The sequence below is a fragment of the Mastigoproctus giganteus genome, chromosome 4, assembly GCF_048544385.1.
Source record: "Mastigoproctus giganteus isolate SK-2022 chromosome 4, ASM4854438v1, whole genome shotgun sequence".
NCBI lineage: Eukaryota > Metazoa > Arthropoda > Arachnida > Uropygi > Thelyphonidae > Mastigoproctus > Mastigoproctus giganteus.
In genome coordinates this window covers 135105075-135122562 of record NC_143578.1, presented here as the reverse complement: position 1 = coordinate 135122562, position 17488 = coordinate 135105075, and the positions used below count along the sequence as shown (strand labels likewise).

At 37.4% G+C, this 17488-nt stretch overlaps 1 protein-coding gene across 1 annotated transcript in view; it reads left to right on the top strand.

The window, feature by feature from the left end:
- The window catches only part of LOC150087082 (protein O-mannosyl-transferase TMTC1-like), a 189063-nt gene that overhangs the window by 121078 nt on the left and 50497 nt on the right, over positions 1–17488 (top strand). The window contains exons 8-9 of the mRNA XM_090371806.1: positions 5777–5898; positions 11748–11912. Coding sequence (XP_090227932.1) covers positions 5777–5898; positions 11748–11912 — 287 coding nt within the window. The remainder of the gene's footprint in view (positions 1–5776; positions 5899–11747; positions 11913–17488) is intronic.

Here is a 17488-nt window from a genome sequence, read left to right as displayed (position 1 = left end):
TCTATCTACTTGTAGATAGAGCCTTTACTTTCGAACTGCTTGCACCATTTGTTAATTGTCTTACGTTGTGGTGGGTCCTTTTCTTAATGTGTGCAAAAGTAGCAATATACACAAGTCATCGAAAATCCCTAATCAGTTATATATAGTCCGTTCTGCTTTAGACTTTACCAAACTCTCCGCCCTGAACACCTTTGCCACGTAATTTATTCCAGTGGTCCGTTTAAAATATTTACAAAACAATAAACCTATATGTAATGAAAATCTTTTATTCCTTATTAAATTACGTGAATATTTATATAAATATTTGAATAACATACTACAATTAATTCTGTTTAGATATTAAAAGATAAAGGTCAGACTAGTTCTATTATAATATTACTGTAGAATTCGAAGTTTAAGTCTACATAATGTTTCATCTACCGTCCTCTTAACCAAAACATTTCTTTCAGTTTTCGTGGTTTTCTTACTGCAGATCTTTAGCTACTATCATCTCTACTCTATCCACTGCCTCCACTAACCGGCTTTCTCCATGTTCGAAGCATGAACACTGCATTACGCTCCCCCTATCTCCATTTAGTTGAGTAATACATCGTATTTAAATTGCCTAGTCAGATTTCCAAGACGACACCGCGTCCTTGTCCTATGCTCTACATGCAAAGCATTCTAGAAGTCAAACTGCTGGATAGAATTATATTTCGGGGGGTAAAGTACGACAAACCGACATACAGACCTTCCGACGTAAGTACAATTAATTATTGAAGGAGTAATTTCCTGCTAGAACACTAATGGATTACAGAGAACCCGGACAGCCTTAATTTGCAATTTCCTTACCATCTGCAGAGAGAGAAAGAGAAAAAAAGGTCGGTATTTGCTGGAATCTTTGAAACAAAATGAAAAGAAGTCGTACACGCCCACTTAGGGAAGCCATCAAGTATTAGAGATGTAATTTATTATCCTCCTACCTCCCTCCCGATAGTTAATTGTATAGAATTTCGGGACGATTCGACTGGTGAGATGATTTAGTTTCAACTACGAAAAGTAGTTGGCCAAAGGAGCCGAAAGTCTTCGATTAAAGAAGAAAAGTCTTTGATGGGACAAGAAGTTGTACTCTTCATTTATGGAGAAAAATATAAGAACATAACTTTGTCACACACAAGAAAAAAGAACGAAGATATAGATATTTGAGAGATTTATTATGAAATGCGATATAGGCTCAACCATATTCGAAGATATTTAGAAATGTGTATAACAAATATCATGAAAATGGTCTTTAAAATAAACTTAAAGTCAACAATTTCAGGGTCAAAGAAAATATCAGATGTTCAGCTGCAGACAGAGTCCTAAATCGTTAAAATTCCCTAATCGCCCTGTCTGCAACTGCCTTTGTTTTCAATATTGTTTCGCAGTTAATTAAAAATTCTTCATTAAAACTCTCAACGTGTTGATTTTCCAACTCATTTAAGCAATGCCGAGTTCACTGGAACAAAGCAAACTGGTAATTACTGCACGAGAATAATAATTACCCCACTAAGAATTCCACAAATGTATGATTTCAGATGGTACGAGTCCGGAGGGAAGGTTCTTTAATACCAATTATAACTTTGTCCAACAGTTTCGATTCCTCTATCGACAATCCGAGTTGTCAAATCACGGCCCATTACTACCGATCCCGCTATCTGTGTTTATTACAAAACTAATACTCCTTATCGCCTAATTTGCATTACTCATTATTGATCTCAACCTCGCACGTAACTTAATTTGCATAACTAACGTAACCGGAAGATCGAGTCAACGCGAGAAATTGATGACCAAATGATGTACCATTAAAATGTGTTAACGAGATGTTTCTCATTGCACCAATGCGTGGCCGATACAGGAACTTCAGCTTCGTTTCAATCCCAGTTATTATTGACAGAAGTAATATCTACACCTGCAGGCTAATCGATTTAATATTAAATTACATCTACGTTGAAAATAGGTCTCAAATTGGTGCGAAGTAAGTTGATGGAAACTTATAGCAGATTTCAAGCCAGTCTTGAAATAAGAGAATTCAGTTAAGCAGCTCGGATTCGTATCTATGACCTTCTTTGCAAGTGTATTCGAGTCTGAGCTGCGTTATAATTTTAAATTATTTCTTTAAAAATATTGGAATCTTTAATTCTGCTTTACCCAAAAAACTAGATTTGCATTATTACCTTAGTTTTTGAATCCTAAAAATATTTTCCTTGAATAAATCGTAAAGGTAAAACTCGGGTGCTGACAGATCAGGAGATCGACGTAATTCGCTGGCATCATCAAACCATGACAAGATACAGTTCGGAAACATTTCTTGAATCAACGTCACTTTTACTTGCAGTGTGGCGCAATCCTAATAAAAGTAAATGTCCTGATGTCTTTGGTAATACTTCGTTTTTGATTGCAAGGATGCTACGATGACTTCATGATAATGTAGGCCATTGATATAGTCTGACCAGTGACATAATTACTGTACTGCCAGGTCCACCACCGGGGTGGGGAAGCAACTAGAGGGATAGAGGGACTAGAAGGTAAAGAGCAAAGGGCTACCGCTTCGAAATTTCAGGAAAGAAGATATTTGAAAATATACCTCTGGGTTTGGCATTGCTTCGCACTCATTATCATCATCTGTAATCGTTCCGCTATTCCACGGGTCGATGTATGAAGCCTCCCCACCATTTCCTGTCCGTGTACTTCTCTCCGTCTTTAATTTCACTCCAGTTTCCTCCTCTCTTAATGACATCTGTCTTCATCATGTCCTGCCATCTCATTCTTGGTCTCCACCTTGGTCTTTTGTCCCTTAATTGTAAATCAAACATTCTTCTTGGCAAACGTCTCTTGTTCATCTTTTTGACATGTCCAAATCATTTCAAAAGGGACCTTTCAATTCTATTCTGGAGTTTTTCAACCTGAATTCTCTCCTTAATCACATCATTTCTGATTTTGTCGCGTCTTGTCTTTCCAGTTATGCTCCTTACAAATCTAATTTCTGCCCCCTGAATTTTGCTTTCATCCTTTTCCTTCATAGTCCAAGTTTCAGATGCATACGTCAGAATTGGTACATAATAGGCCTTATGTATAGCCTTCTTACACTTCAGTGTATGTTCCAGATCAAATCTCTTGTCTGCCTATAGAAATTCCCGCTTGTATCCTTCTGCTCATTTCTTCGTCTATCGCTCCAGTCTTTGTAATGGTGCTTCCTAGATACTTGAAGTTGTTAACCATTTTTAGCTCTTTCCCTTCCATTGTAATGTATTCTTCAAGCTCGCCACTCCTCTTTAGAACCATTACTTCACTCTTCCCTTGGCTGAAAACCTGTCCAAATTCATTGGCTATACTAGCTCATATATCAACTTGCCGTTGCACTTGTTCCCTGCTCTCCCCATATGCAGAGGTCATCTGCGAAGAGCATGATTTTCATCTGGTCCTGTCCAAGTTGTTCCACCATTTTACATTGCACATCATTCATGACAGCTATGAACAGTAGTGGTGACAGGACGCCTCCTTGCCTCAAGCCTGATGTTATTTCGAAGCTCTCCGTCAACACCACCACTGTTCTTACTTTGCTCACTGTATTGGTGCACATATTCTCAATTCTCTCCACAAGATGTTCCTCTATCCCCAAGTTTCTCAAAACCTCCCACACTTTCTCTCTCTTTACGGCATCAAACGCTTTCTTTATATCCAAAAATGGCATTCACAATTCTTTATTGTGTTCATAACACTTTTCCATCAGTTGCCTGATGCAGAAAATTAGATCCACCGTCGATCGGCCAGGCCTAAAGCCATACTGTTCCTCGGTCATCCTATTTTCAATTGTTCCTCTTATCTTCCGCGCTGACACTCTCTCATACAGCTTACTCACATGTGATGTTAGTGTGATGCTTCTATGATTGGAACACTTTTTACTGTTCCCCTTCTTGAACGAGATGATCAAACCTTCTTTTCCCTCCTTCAACACCTGTCTCTCATTCCAGATCTTACGGAACAGCCTGTCCACGCTATCCCTGCCTCGCCTGTAGCCTTCAGCATCTCTCCATTTATCTCAACCATACCAGCAGACTTACATGTCTTGATGTATTTCCATGCCTGCACTACATCATTCTACGTCAAGTCTGTCTGCTCTCTCTCTCCGTATCTTCTCTTCCATCCCCTTTTCTATGATCAACTTGCCTTTGCCCCTTTTGCTGGCTGTCCTGCACGTTCAACAGATTTTCAAAATACCTTTTCCATGTTTCTCTTATCTCTTCATCCTTGGTTCTCATTCATCAAGTATTTGCTCTGTTCACCATCTCTTCTTCTATTCCTCACGATACCATACAGCGTCTTTTTATTAACATCGATATCTTGTCAACTGTTGATATACTTCGCACTACACATTAAAAATTTGTGGAGACACGTAATTCATGCAGTGGTGTCTGATGGATTCCATATGGCTGTTCAGAGGACTATACTTACTTACTCCACGGCGCTACGCTCCTTGTAGAACCTTGGCGTCCTCAACGATTTTTCTCCAGCTGTCTCTTTCCCTGTCCATTGTTCTCCATCGTATCACCAAAGCTGTTGTAGGTCGTTCTCTATGTCATCCACCCATCTCCTTCTTGGTCTTCCTCTCCTCCTTCCTCCCGGTTGCCCTTCCATTGCTTTCCTTGGCCATCTGTTTTCCTCCATTCGTATCACATGGCCTGCCCATCTAAGTCTTGAGCTCTTTATCACTCCCTCTATGTCCGGTTCTCCATACAGTTCCTTCAGCTTTTGGTTTGTCCTTATTTTCCACTCTTCCTCGACTTTTATCGGGCCAAAGATTTTCCTTAATATCTTCCTTTCCCACACATTTAAAGATTTTTTGCCCTTCTTATTAAGCACCCATGTTTCACTACCAGTTCAGAGGACTATATTCCACATTTTTGCTTGCACACAGAGCCAGTATGACTGGCTTCTCGATTACCATGAGGAAGGTGATCACGTTTTTTTACCAGAATAAATAAATTACCGACCTTCAATCAATTAGTTATCATGGTTTTCAATTCTAGACAAGTCAGAAAGAATAGCTACGCAATTCCTATAATAAGATGTAGCGTAAATATGATTTCAGTATTCTAAATTCTAAGAGATAATGCATTGATTTTGTAGGGACCTTGACTTTGAATTCTTGTTACTGTCCACCGAGGATTTCTTTCCGTGGGTTACGAGAAACACTTCTAACTCTCCTCCTAATCATGACCGCTTAATCTGTGGGAATAAACGAATAACAAGAATTATTGCAGGAATAAAAAAAATGCCAGGCACGCAAATTAACGAAATATGACTCTCTCTGGACACTGTAATATTCAATATAAATTCAAGAAGTGAATATCGTTCAGAAACAGCAAAAACGCCTATATAGTAAACATATTATGTAAACTTATGATATATGGTATGTAAAAGGTACTATACTTTCTTTATCTATAGTTTTAAATTATTAATTTCGTGTTATTAATAAAATACAGTTAAATATCTCATAGTTCTAATTATTTTTATCCTATTTGGATAAGCTAAATTCTTGATGCTTGTGTACACTGAATGAAATACCGTTCGGTAAAAATAACCCACGCGTGTCAATCTTACAGAGCTAATTATTGAACAAAATACTGAATTCTCGGTGTGCCTATAATATACAATAACTTTAATGGTAAATATTTAGATGTTCGTATGTTTCACTTATTTCAACCCATGTCTTCCATCTTCAACTTCATTATTATAATCAGTCTCTTTTTTGCAGTCACGTGATAGAAGAGCTATAACCGTTTCTCTCTCAGTCCTCTGTCTGTCTTTCTTACCAGCCTCAAACTTCATTGTCAACGTAGGTTTTGTAGTGGCCGAAAGAGTACTATATATACCAAGGTAAGATATACTTAACAGCTCTGTCAAGTGCATTCTATCTCCAGAATTTAAATACAAAACGTAGATAGTAAATATTTTAGCATCGTTTCGTACAATGCAAGATAGATTCATGGGCAATCCTTGTCCATAAATAACTGTTCTGTGTTTCATTACCAAGCGTATCTAAATCGACCCTAAATTACGTAGAATGCTAGGTAAGGAGTCGTAATATTAACACCCACGTACGGCACACTTGTGATACGAGCCAATCAGTTTTATTGTGGCATAAATCACCACTATCAGGTGAACAGATGATCCGCTGTCACCGCAACACCACACGACTATCAAAGTGGAGACGCGAAATGAGTCCCAGAGGCTGCACGTCCAATGTTTACCGGAATGGAAATTGTATCCGACCAAGACCACTGGGTGTTGACGCCTTATGAGTATTGATTACCGAATTTGAGCACACCGAACTCTCTCCCACGTTGCTGTAACAGATTACTGATATGCAGCGTCGTAAACTTTACAACGCTCAATGCATTTGTTCCAGGGATTATAACAAAGCAGTGGAAGTGGTTTCGGAGGATATTTAGTTCACTATAGAATCGACTTTTTCGGGGTAAACTGAATTATCCTTAAATCGAAGTATTTTTTTTTAGAATTTAAGGTTATTTTCATAATTCATTCTATTTTGCTAAGTAATCAGAATTATTAACATATAAATTGATCTTAGATCTAAAGTGAACTTCATGCTACATGTATCAAGATCTTTCTGAGGTAAGGTCAAGTGAGACATCCAGCTTCTTCACCTTCTTCACAAAACAACCATCGTTGGATATAATCAAAATTAAATAGTAATGTCAACTACAATAATGCCTGCTTGTTTTTTTCATACAGTTTTTCTTTTTTTTTTCAGTCCAACAGAAACCTGTAATATTGATTAGTTAATAAACCAACTTCCATAAAGCCAAAATTTAATTCGTTATCAAATATATCGGATGTCTATGTTCGTCAGCATTAAGTATACTACGTTAAATTTATTTTACAGATTCTAATTAAATAATTAATGTCCTTATAAATTTTAAAATATTTTATTTTTTTAATTAATTAATTATTTAATTTATCAATTTTAAAAACATGAAGAATTCAAGTATTCATGATAGTCTTAGTTTATAACTAAAATTAAAAGAAAACTGTTCCTATTGCTGCGATAATTAAATGAATATTATTTTAAAAATGATTTTTAGACATATCTTGAAACGGATATATTTTCCCATAATTACTCACCATAGTATTTCTCAGATAAGACAAAAAAAAAAAAAAAAAAAAACTTAATTTATCACTTAATTAATGTATAATTCGAAACTGAACTTCATGTGGCATACTTGCTGTAACTGGAATGTATCAATACGCCTTACGTCAAAGTTGTGGATGCAGTCATTTCAGATATGTTTTGCATTATCATTAAATAACTAAATAACTACGTTATTTAATGATAACGCAATATTTGGGTTATTAAATAACTACGTTATTAAATAACCCAAATATTTAATAATACCAACATCTTTATATGTACACGCAAAAGCTGTTTGATTTTGGGTTATTAAATAACGTAGTTATTTAATAACCCAAAATCAAACCCGTTATTTGGGTTATTAAATAAATAGCGTAGTTATTTAATAACCACGTAGTTATTTAATAACCCAAAATCAAACAGCTTTTGCGTGTACATATAAAGATGAAATTTATAATAGAAAATAAAATTGTTTTTTCGCAAATAGTGCGAGAAAAGTAAAATTTACGAAAATTACAGCGATATGGATGTTCTTAAAATTAAAAAGCGTAACAAAAATGTTACGCCTTTAATTTTAAGAATTTGTAAACTCGTCGAAACGTAGAAAAGGATCAATCATAAAAACATCCAATAAATCAAGCAAATAAAATATAGAACGGAAACTACCGTGGTCTGTTCGAAATTTAAATAAAATAGTTTTACAATTTTAGGAAAATAAACTGAGGTGTCGAAAGATAAGAGTAGATAACAATTGATACAATTATTGGTTATATAACCTTATGGATTTATATTTCAGCCTATCGGTTTCCTTCTATGATGAAGTAACTATAAATTATATTTATTTAGATAATGATTATAACTAATTCTATGGCAATCATTAAGATCGGCTTTGTTTAAGAATTAATTTCGTCATGGTTGACTGAATGGTTTCAATTTTGGAAGTTTGTAAAACAATCACGTGACCACACTCACTGGGTTTGCAAAATCCAATATGGAAAGCATAAGTACAATCAAAGTCCTCGCTAGTTGTACTCTTCTAATAGTGAATTCAAAACGTTTGGACCTGTTTATTTTGTCAGCATTCTTTTTAAAAGAATAATTATTTGAAAATAAAACTCCTAAATGACTAAACTGATCTATTATCTCGATGTTGATAAACGTAAACAGTTATAGGTTTATCAGTGTTTAGATTGTTAGTAATTAACCATGGATAAAATTTATCTAAAAAAAAAATGACTATAAATATAAATCTTTCATGCTTGGAATTACACGCTGTATATAACTTTATGTTATCAGTGCACAATACTACCCGTATTGTGCACTGATAACATAAGTAGGTCTTAAAACAAAAGTCGAAACATTAATATACATGGTAAAAGAAATGGGCCGAGAGATGAATCCTGCGTGAAATTCAATCTAATGAGATGTTGATCTCTTATGGATAAGGTTGTACCTTCTGCCTGAGACATCAGTTATCCAATATTGCATAAAAGATTTCGAATACGATAATGGAAAAGTTTTTGATGGAAAAGTTCGTGATTAATGGTATCAAATTCTCTGGAGAAGATCACAAGAGACCACATCAAACCAGTTGTCAATTTGTATGGAAGCAAATTGCCAGAATGCAACAAGATTGGCGTTACCCAGGGCGAAATCCATGTTGATCAGGGGTCAGGATATTGTTAAAATAAGATTAAAACAATGAATAATTGTATTAAATATCTTAGCTGCAGTATTAATTTGAGTTATAGGTCAATAGTTGCTTACCATAATTTTGGATCATTTTTTTATGAATAAATATGATATTGTCTTTTTAAACACAGTAGGACAGATTCCATCTTTGGGTGACGTATAGTATTTAAAATGCACAGGTCCATAAATTGACCACATTACAAATTATTATAAAACTACATGCGATATCGACAAAAAGTTTTTTTCCAGTGAAAGGACAACCCAAAAAGTTAATAATTTTCCACATGAGTACCATTTGTAGCACATAGGATGTCCAAAAAGTTTACAGTTTGGTGCCAAGTGTTTTCTAACATTTGAGGCTTCGAGGAAGCAATTGCATCACTGATTCGCTTGCAAAGTTCATCCACATTTGCAAATACGATACACCCGATCCTTCACGTAACTCCACAGAAAATAGTCCACTGGAGTTATATCCAGTAAACGTGGGGACCGGTGAATTGGTCCTCCCTGATCCAATCCATCGGCCTAGAAGATGCTCACTGAGAAATTGTCGCACAGTCAAAACCCAATGAGGAGGAGGAGCACCATCTTGCTGAAACAATGAACTTTCTGCCATCTGCGGAATCGCAAAATGCTCTAAAACGTCCAAGTAATTGCTACTGTTTACTCGTTTACTGTAGTCTCGGCGAAGGAAAATGGGCCAAATCACCTGGTTACGGGAAAGGCCACACCATACATTCGGGATTTTGGGAATCCCGTTCATGCCCACTAAAGGCATGAGGGTTTTGGCTGCTTCAGATGCTGTAGTTGTGGCGGCTGACCTTACCGGATAGGTGAAAGGTGGACTCGTCACTAAAGACAATTGTTCAGAACGTCGTCGTGATTTTCAATCCGACTGCACATATCCAGAGCAGATGTTCTCCGACATGGCGGATTGTCCGGTCTTAATGCTTACATAAGCTGGATTTTGTTTGCATAAAGTTTACTGGAGGTAGGGATATATTAGCACGAGCAATATTAATGTCTTTGGGATGGTGTCTTTTTGTATTTTAATTTCACGTAAAATTGATGTGGCTAAATAATCCATCAATTCAACAAATTCCATATCTACGTAATATGGAATAATTTTGGGTTATTCTTTCAAAATCATGAATCGACTGACGGAGTATTTTTTATTTTTTTTCAGAAAACAGTAAAATACAAATATCATATTCTTCCAAATAAAGAAAACCATGTAAAGCTGACAGACGTATTGCTAAACTTTGGAAGTTAAATAGCAATTAATATTGCTTTCTATGCGTGAGGAGTGATTAGACACCATCTATAAATCGATAAGTGAATTGAAAATATTAGTATCAGCAGTCTTGAATTTCTTTTGATTTTCGTCAAAACGACTTATTTATTAAAGCACCACATGGCGAATTTCTCTGAACTGAAATAATATCTTTATCAGCAGGATTACGCTGAACGAAAAATGAATTGTAATTTAGACATTTAGTTCGAAATTGTCTAATGAGAATTAATTCCGAATCTTCGCTAAAATAGCTAACAATGTTTTCCGAAATAACTGTTGATTCAAATCGTGTCACAAAATATTTTATGACCAGTGGATTGTAAGAAACATTTTTTGATGCAGATCATTCAAATGAGATTTTGAAGAACTGGATGTGGAAGAGATTTTATTAAAACCTAAAGCTGCTAAACAATTATTGATTAAATAAAGTTCTTGTACGTTTCCAGTTCTTCAAATTTTCATTTGAAGAAGAATCTAAAAAGTGACTAATTCAATCAATAAGAAGTAAAAAGTAAGTCTTTGCTACTGTTATTTAATCAAATTGGAAAAAAAAAACAGGTCATCACTAACAAAATCAACAAATACTAAAGTGTCCCATGAATCCTGCGCTACGTTCAGAACTATGCAGAAATCAGTGAAATCTATTGAATGAAGTTCAATTAAGTATTATTAATAAGCTATTAAGTGCTCATTAAGGTATTAAATAATCTTTTTAAGTAAGATTTTAAATCACATTATTAATAGATTTATAAGCTACTATTTATGGATATATTATTATTAAAATCTATAAATTATATTGTTTAAACCTGGCATTCGTAATTATGTCACAAAGAGCAAAGGTGAAAATTTCTAGAAAATTTTTAAACTGTCCATCTCCTGAAGCAGACAGTGTACACCTCATTAGAATTATCATGCCACAAAATAAGATTTATAATGAATTATACAATTATTCCTCTAAATTGGAGCGATAACTCTTTTCCGTGTAGAAGTAATATGAATTCTTAGAGTGGGGAGGGTGAATGTAGTATTGGTTTCGTCTCCATCACCCTGAGACGCATGGCGTTTCACACTAACATTAATATCATTAATCGAATAGTTGCATTATTTTTCAAATACTGCTCTGACGCAACCGACGATCTACATAATGTTATGGTAAAGTGATGCGAGATTTTTGCATAATCACGTCCCGAAGTTGGATGACCACGAAATAATACCGAACAATGTGATTTTTATGACCATCTTTCTGTATTACAGATTTCTCGAGCCAGCGTTTTGGTATTTCGTGGAATATTTATTGCAACATCCTATAGGAAGAAACTTTCAAAATAATTCAATGTGCTTCTTGTAACTATCTCGTGTCGTTAGAATGCCATTTGCACTAATCTGAAAGAGATGTTAAAATCTAGTTAACAAAAAGTAGGCATCCCTTAATGGGCTTTAACTTGGCTGCTTTGTAGGGTTAAATTCTCTTTAATGACCGCTTATCTTTTCATCTGGCGTCTCTCATCGTTTCCTTCCCTTGAACATCTTTAATATTTTCATTGTTTTGCTGCTCAGGTAATTAATCAGAACATTTTATTTTGACAGCACAGGGTACTGCGTCCTAGTTACTATAGGCCTGCAGCGTCTCAAGGAATACCGCCCGAAAATAGCCTGGGTATGGCGACTTCTCACGTGCGCTCTGGTGTTGTTGTTCATTATGAGGACGGTCAGAAGGAACTGTGATTGGGCTTCGAGAGAAACCCTTTTCAAGTAAGTCGGTCTGCTTCGTCATTAACATTCACATAAAGTGCCAAAATTTCAGCTTTGTTGTTTGTAAACATCGGGTTTCACTAAGGCAACAGCAACTTGAGTTTTGAGGTAAATATTAACTTAAAATAACTTAATCATACACCACGAAGAGTAATTACATACTCTTCATGGCGTAACTGTAAATAAGGTTACTGTAACCTAGTTAAGTGCTATAAAATTTAAATTTTTTTAAACTGTTTCCTAAAAATGTAAATTTAACAGTATATTTTTAGACAATGCGCTTGAGTGAATGTATATATTTTTGTCAACCCTATCACAGACCTGTAATTAGTTGGATTTTTTTTTTTTTTTAAACGTTTCTGTTGAGCCATGTTAGGAACAGCTGGTCCCGGTCTGGTCTACTGTGTTTTTAGATCTTTAATCTTCTGAAAATTTCTAAAAAATAAAAGAATAAGAATCCGTGACCTTTAAGTAGTTTTATCAAAATTACAATAGTAAAATGTCAAAAGTGGTTCAAATGAATAGCTATTGGACCAAATTAACTGAAAAATAAGGGAACAAAATTCCGATTCTTTTCTTAAGTTTTATTTCATTGTCTTAAAAGTTTAAGACTCAAAATTTGCACACACGAATATGCTTAGGGACAAATATGTAAAAGAAAATTAAATAAATGAAAAAACATGTTTAGGTATACCATAATTTAAGGTCGAAATTTTGACAGAGGAATAGCCCTTTTCCGTTTTTTGTTAAAGACGCGTTTTACGTGAACGTATATGAAAACAAATTCCTACAGTGGCGGAGAAAAAAACTGCATCACCTTAAAAAAAGTAACATTTGTAGTGTAACGTACAAGATATTTTTTGATTACAGTCATTTTGTTTGTCGCACAGGAGAGGTATTGCGTCAGATAACGCTTCAATTGCATCAGACATTAATTGCAGGGTGTTGCATCAGCCGTTTCTATAAATACGGCGTTGGAAGGAAATACACGCTCATTAGTATCCTGTTTTGCGGTGGTGTAAGCATAGCTCCATCTGTTCAGTTGACAGCAAGAAAAAAAAAAAAGTGTAGCTGTTGCTCTGTCCCAGGAAGGGCTTTCTACGCGTGCTATTGCTGATAAAATAGGCTGCCACCAGTCAACAGTATCCCGGGTGTTGCAATTAAAGCGCGAAACCGGTGATGTTTAGAGAAGACCTGGATCAGGCCGTAAGACAGTGACTACGCCTTCCCAAGATCGATATTTGAAACGGCCATGCCTTCGTAACCGCCATGTTGGTGCTCCTGATCTAAAAGTGGACTTTGAGATGGCCTCTGGTGTTGAAACAAGTGCACCAACTATCCAGAGACGACTTTCAGAATGTGGTCTGCATACCTATCGGCCCAAGAAGAAGCCTCTGTTGACCCAACAAATGAGGAATAAGCGACTTTCTTGGGCTAAAACGCATGTTTCATGGACAAAAGAACAATGGGACACCGTCATATTTTCTGACGAATCGAAATTCAACCTGCGTGGCTCGGATGGGAAGCGATATGTCAGAAGACGAAAATCGGGGGCATGCCATCCTGACTGCATAACACCGACTGTACAGTTCCCCGCCGGTCAGATGGTCTGGGGATGCATAAAAAACAAAGGGGTTGGGCGAATTAAGTTTATTAACGGAACGGTGAATGCAGAAACCTACACTGCTATCTTGGAGGAATGCCTGAAACCCGTTATTAGGGATCACCACACAGACGTCCAAAACTGAATTTTTCACAGGACTCAGCATCTTGCCATAAAGCAAAATTGGTAAGTTTTATGCCATTTATATTTAATGATATGTTTGTCTTCTTGTCTCACAAGGCTTAAAAAACGTACTTACACCAATATTTTCCCTCGTTTTTCTCCCTTAAGGTGCAGTCATACCTTAGAAATGCTGGTATTACAGTGTTGGATTTTCCTGGCAACAGTCCACATTTGAACCCTATTGAAATTTCTGGTACATAATGTCGTCTAAAATTGCTCAGAAGAAGCCAACAAGTAAGATTCAGCTGCAGGAGAGCATTGTAAGGACGTGGTACCACGAAAGTGGGCAACCGTATATCCAGAAGTTGATTAACTCTATGCCAGATCGTTGTAAGGCTGTAATTGCAGCTCGAGGAGGAACAGCAAAATATTGAGGACTTATTTGCTGATTTACAGTGCTAATACTATTACGTTAACTTTTAAAATTAATGTAAAGGGTAAAATTAGGTATTTTACCCCTTGGGAAGATATTTATGGCAATTGGGTATATCAGGTGGAGTCTTTGTATCGGATTTCGCTCACAAAGATATACATATCCCAACTAACAGAGTACAGAGTATTTTCGGGTCGAACGGCACCAGGATAACCCCATCTCCGTGTATGTTCTTTGTATCGAGGGGCGCATGCTGTCAAGGCCAGAGGTTTAAAAGTGTATTGGTCATGTGTTGTGTAATATGTTGTGCCCCTTGTTCATCTAGCTTTTCAGCCGCCAGGCCCTAATGGGACCTGACGTTCACGTACTCTGCCACGTGGAGGCTAGCCAGGTGTTCCCTTAAAGTTTGCTCTGGCAGGTCCTGCCACCTACTTTCTGAGATTTCAGTGGCTAGGACCTGAAAAAATATATATAATCTTTTCTTTTGGGCACAGATGGTGTATTATACGCTGTTTAGAGGGGCTATAAGCGATATGCGTCGGAAGTGATAAGATTTCCTAATAGGTCGGGCATAAATTTTGATGTTTTAAATTTGGACGTGTGGGGCAGGCGCTGTGTAAGGGGAAAGAGATGGGAGGGGAGGCGGAGACTGGGGGTTGGAAATTGGAAGTAAGGGGTAGATAAGGAAGATGACCCCGTTGAAACAGTGGGGCATGCCCACTGTCTTCCCCTCCTGCCACCCCTTTCTCCTCTGGTGAGGAGAAAGGGGTGGCAGGAGGGGGAGACAGCAGGCCGTCCCTTCCCCCTGCCAAGGAAAGAGGAGTAAAAAGCAGGCTAAGCAGAGTGTCTAGACGGGGCAGTCCAGTGAAGGTCCGAGTCCAAGTTGCAATTTTCATCTTTGTGTTAGTCCAGTGGAGATCCAAGTCCAGAAGTCAGGTCCAGTTCGTCACGTTCATGTGTTGTATCTACTTCATGTGGTCACAAATTCAGAGTTTTGCAGTCATTTCCGGTAGGCATGTCTGTGTTTTCATAGGTTAGTGATGATGTGGCAGGGATCTTTGTCTTTCAAAGAGTTCGCGGGCAAAGATGGTGAAAGCCCGGTAATTATCTTCTTCTTGCAATATTATTTCTTCTCGGTTCCTTAGCAAGGAGTTGATGCGTATGTATAGCTGACATCTGAGGTCCTCATAGTTGTCACAGTCGTGGATAAGGTGTTCCCAGGTTTCCTCCTACCCACAGTTACAGCTCGGGTTGTCGGAGATTCCCAGCTCGTGGAATTTCCCTCTGAAGGAGCCGTGTCCCATAAGAAGGAAGGTGATGTGCAAGCCATGGGAAAACCAGGACACGGGGGAGATAGGATATACCCTGTTAACATCGGGTATAAATTTTTTGGTGACTTGCCCTTTTGTGGTAAGATTCCATCTATTTTTCCAGATAGATTACAGATGTTCCGTTAACCTCTTATTTTCTGAGGATTTGCTTTTCTGTGGATCTGTTGTGTAGTCTAGATAACTTGTGGTTCTTCCTTTCGAATGTTGATGTAGCAGCCCACACCGCACAATCTCCAGTCCAGGGGAAGGAAGCCCACCAAGACCTGGAGCGCATGGGTGCTCACCGTGCAGCAGGCTCTAGTGTCAATAGTAGGGATCGGTGGATCGACTCCAGCTTTTTCTTGTTGACCGCTGTGTTTGCTTTCTGATACCAGGCACCTGCACCATAGGCAAGGATAGGGATGAAGAGAGTTTTGTATAGAATGGAGAGAGCCCTCTTCTTTAGTCCCCAGTCCCTCCTGGTGATTTTGGTTGTCAGGGCCGAGAGCTTCCTTGTTTTGGTTCTGAGGTAACAAAGATGAGATGTGAAGTTCAATTTTTTGTCTAGTATTATTCATAAATATTTTAGTTCCTGTCTGAGTTTGATGGTCGCTCCATTTATTTTGATTAGTGGAGGTCTACCAGGGTCAAGAGCACTCCTGAGGAGTATTGAGTTTGTTTTTTCGGTTGAGATCGTTAGAAGATCCCTCTTAGCCCAATCCTGTAGCATGTGTATGGCATGATTGCCTATGGCCTCCAGTTGAGCCGTGCTGTCTGCTTGAAGCATCATAATCAGATCATCAGCGTATGTCTGTGTAGTGACATTTGGAATATCCAGATTTAAAAACTCATCAAGTACCAGGTTCCACAGGAGTGGCCCCAGACGGATCCCTGGGGGCAGCCCCTGTAAACCGGTCTGGATACATGGGATATTCATGTGTTGTTGTGGCGGATCCCAGGGTTTCCCCCATAAGCCGCTATTGTACTTCTTGTGTTGAAGCTTATACCAAAACCGGTCATTTGTATGTAGTGTGTTGGACGTGTAAGTGTTATGATGTGTTCTGTTATGTTATCGGCCGGTGCCTGGCTCTTAGCAGGTAAGAAGCAGTAACACCTGGTCACTACGTCTCACCCCCAATCCCCGCCACGTGGAGGCGGCCAGGATCAACTATCTCCTGCTGGGCAAGCCCAGGGCATAACACCTGAGAGTGCTCGAAAAAAGAATGAAGTGGAAAAGGAGAAGTACAGAGGGAAAAGTTTGGGATCTGGGGAGGTAAATGGATAGAATAGAGGAGAATCAGCAGAGGGACTCTCCAATAGTTAGAAGTGAGAGAATAAAGTAGAAAGAAGTGAACTAACTTCTCTAATCATGGGAACCTATCCCATCCTAGGAACTAGGATCAGCAAAACATCTTAATTTACAGTTTGCCTAACCCCTTGTAGGCAGAACGTCTTCAGTTGTTGAAGAAATAATTGATCTAACAAAAAACACAGTGAAAGCAAATTCCACGAATTCTGTAAAGCTCCACAGAAAGACACTATGTGCAATATCCTATTCTTCAGGAACACAGCAGAATATACACTATGTACAGATACGTCCAATGTAATGCCATAACCTGGCCCAATAAATAAAAGGTTTCAGGGTTAACGCAAAAGTAATATACATGTCCAAATTCTAGATAAGATCATATTAGGCAGGGTTCAAAATTATGATGTTTTAAAAAGTTCTTGCCTAAATAAGAGCTCTAAAAGAGCCCAAAAAGTCTAAGATAATCATCCAAGACAGTTAATAAAAGAGTTACTAGGAAATGTCTCTAATATGAAATGTCACAGTGGTATTCACTCACAAAGAAATATTAATTCTAAAAATTAAAACGCTAAAGTCCAAATAGCATCTCGATGAGTAGAGCAAAATTCCTTATACAGTAAATACCTATTCTGCTGAAAATGCCACATCAAGAACAAGTCTATTATAAAATCCAGGAAAGTGTAGCACTTAATGATATTAATCAGTTGCAACTATAGAATCCAATTAAAAATGAGAGATATATTTCTTTCCTAATCCAATAAAGGATCCAAGAAATCACAGGAACAGTAAAACTAGAAC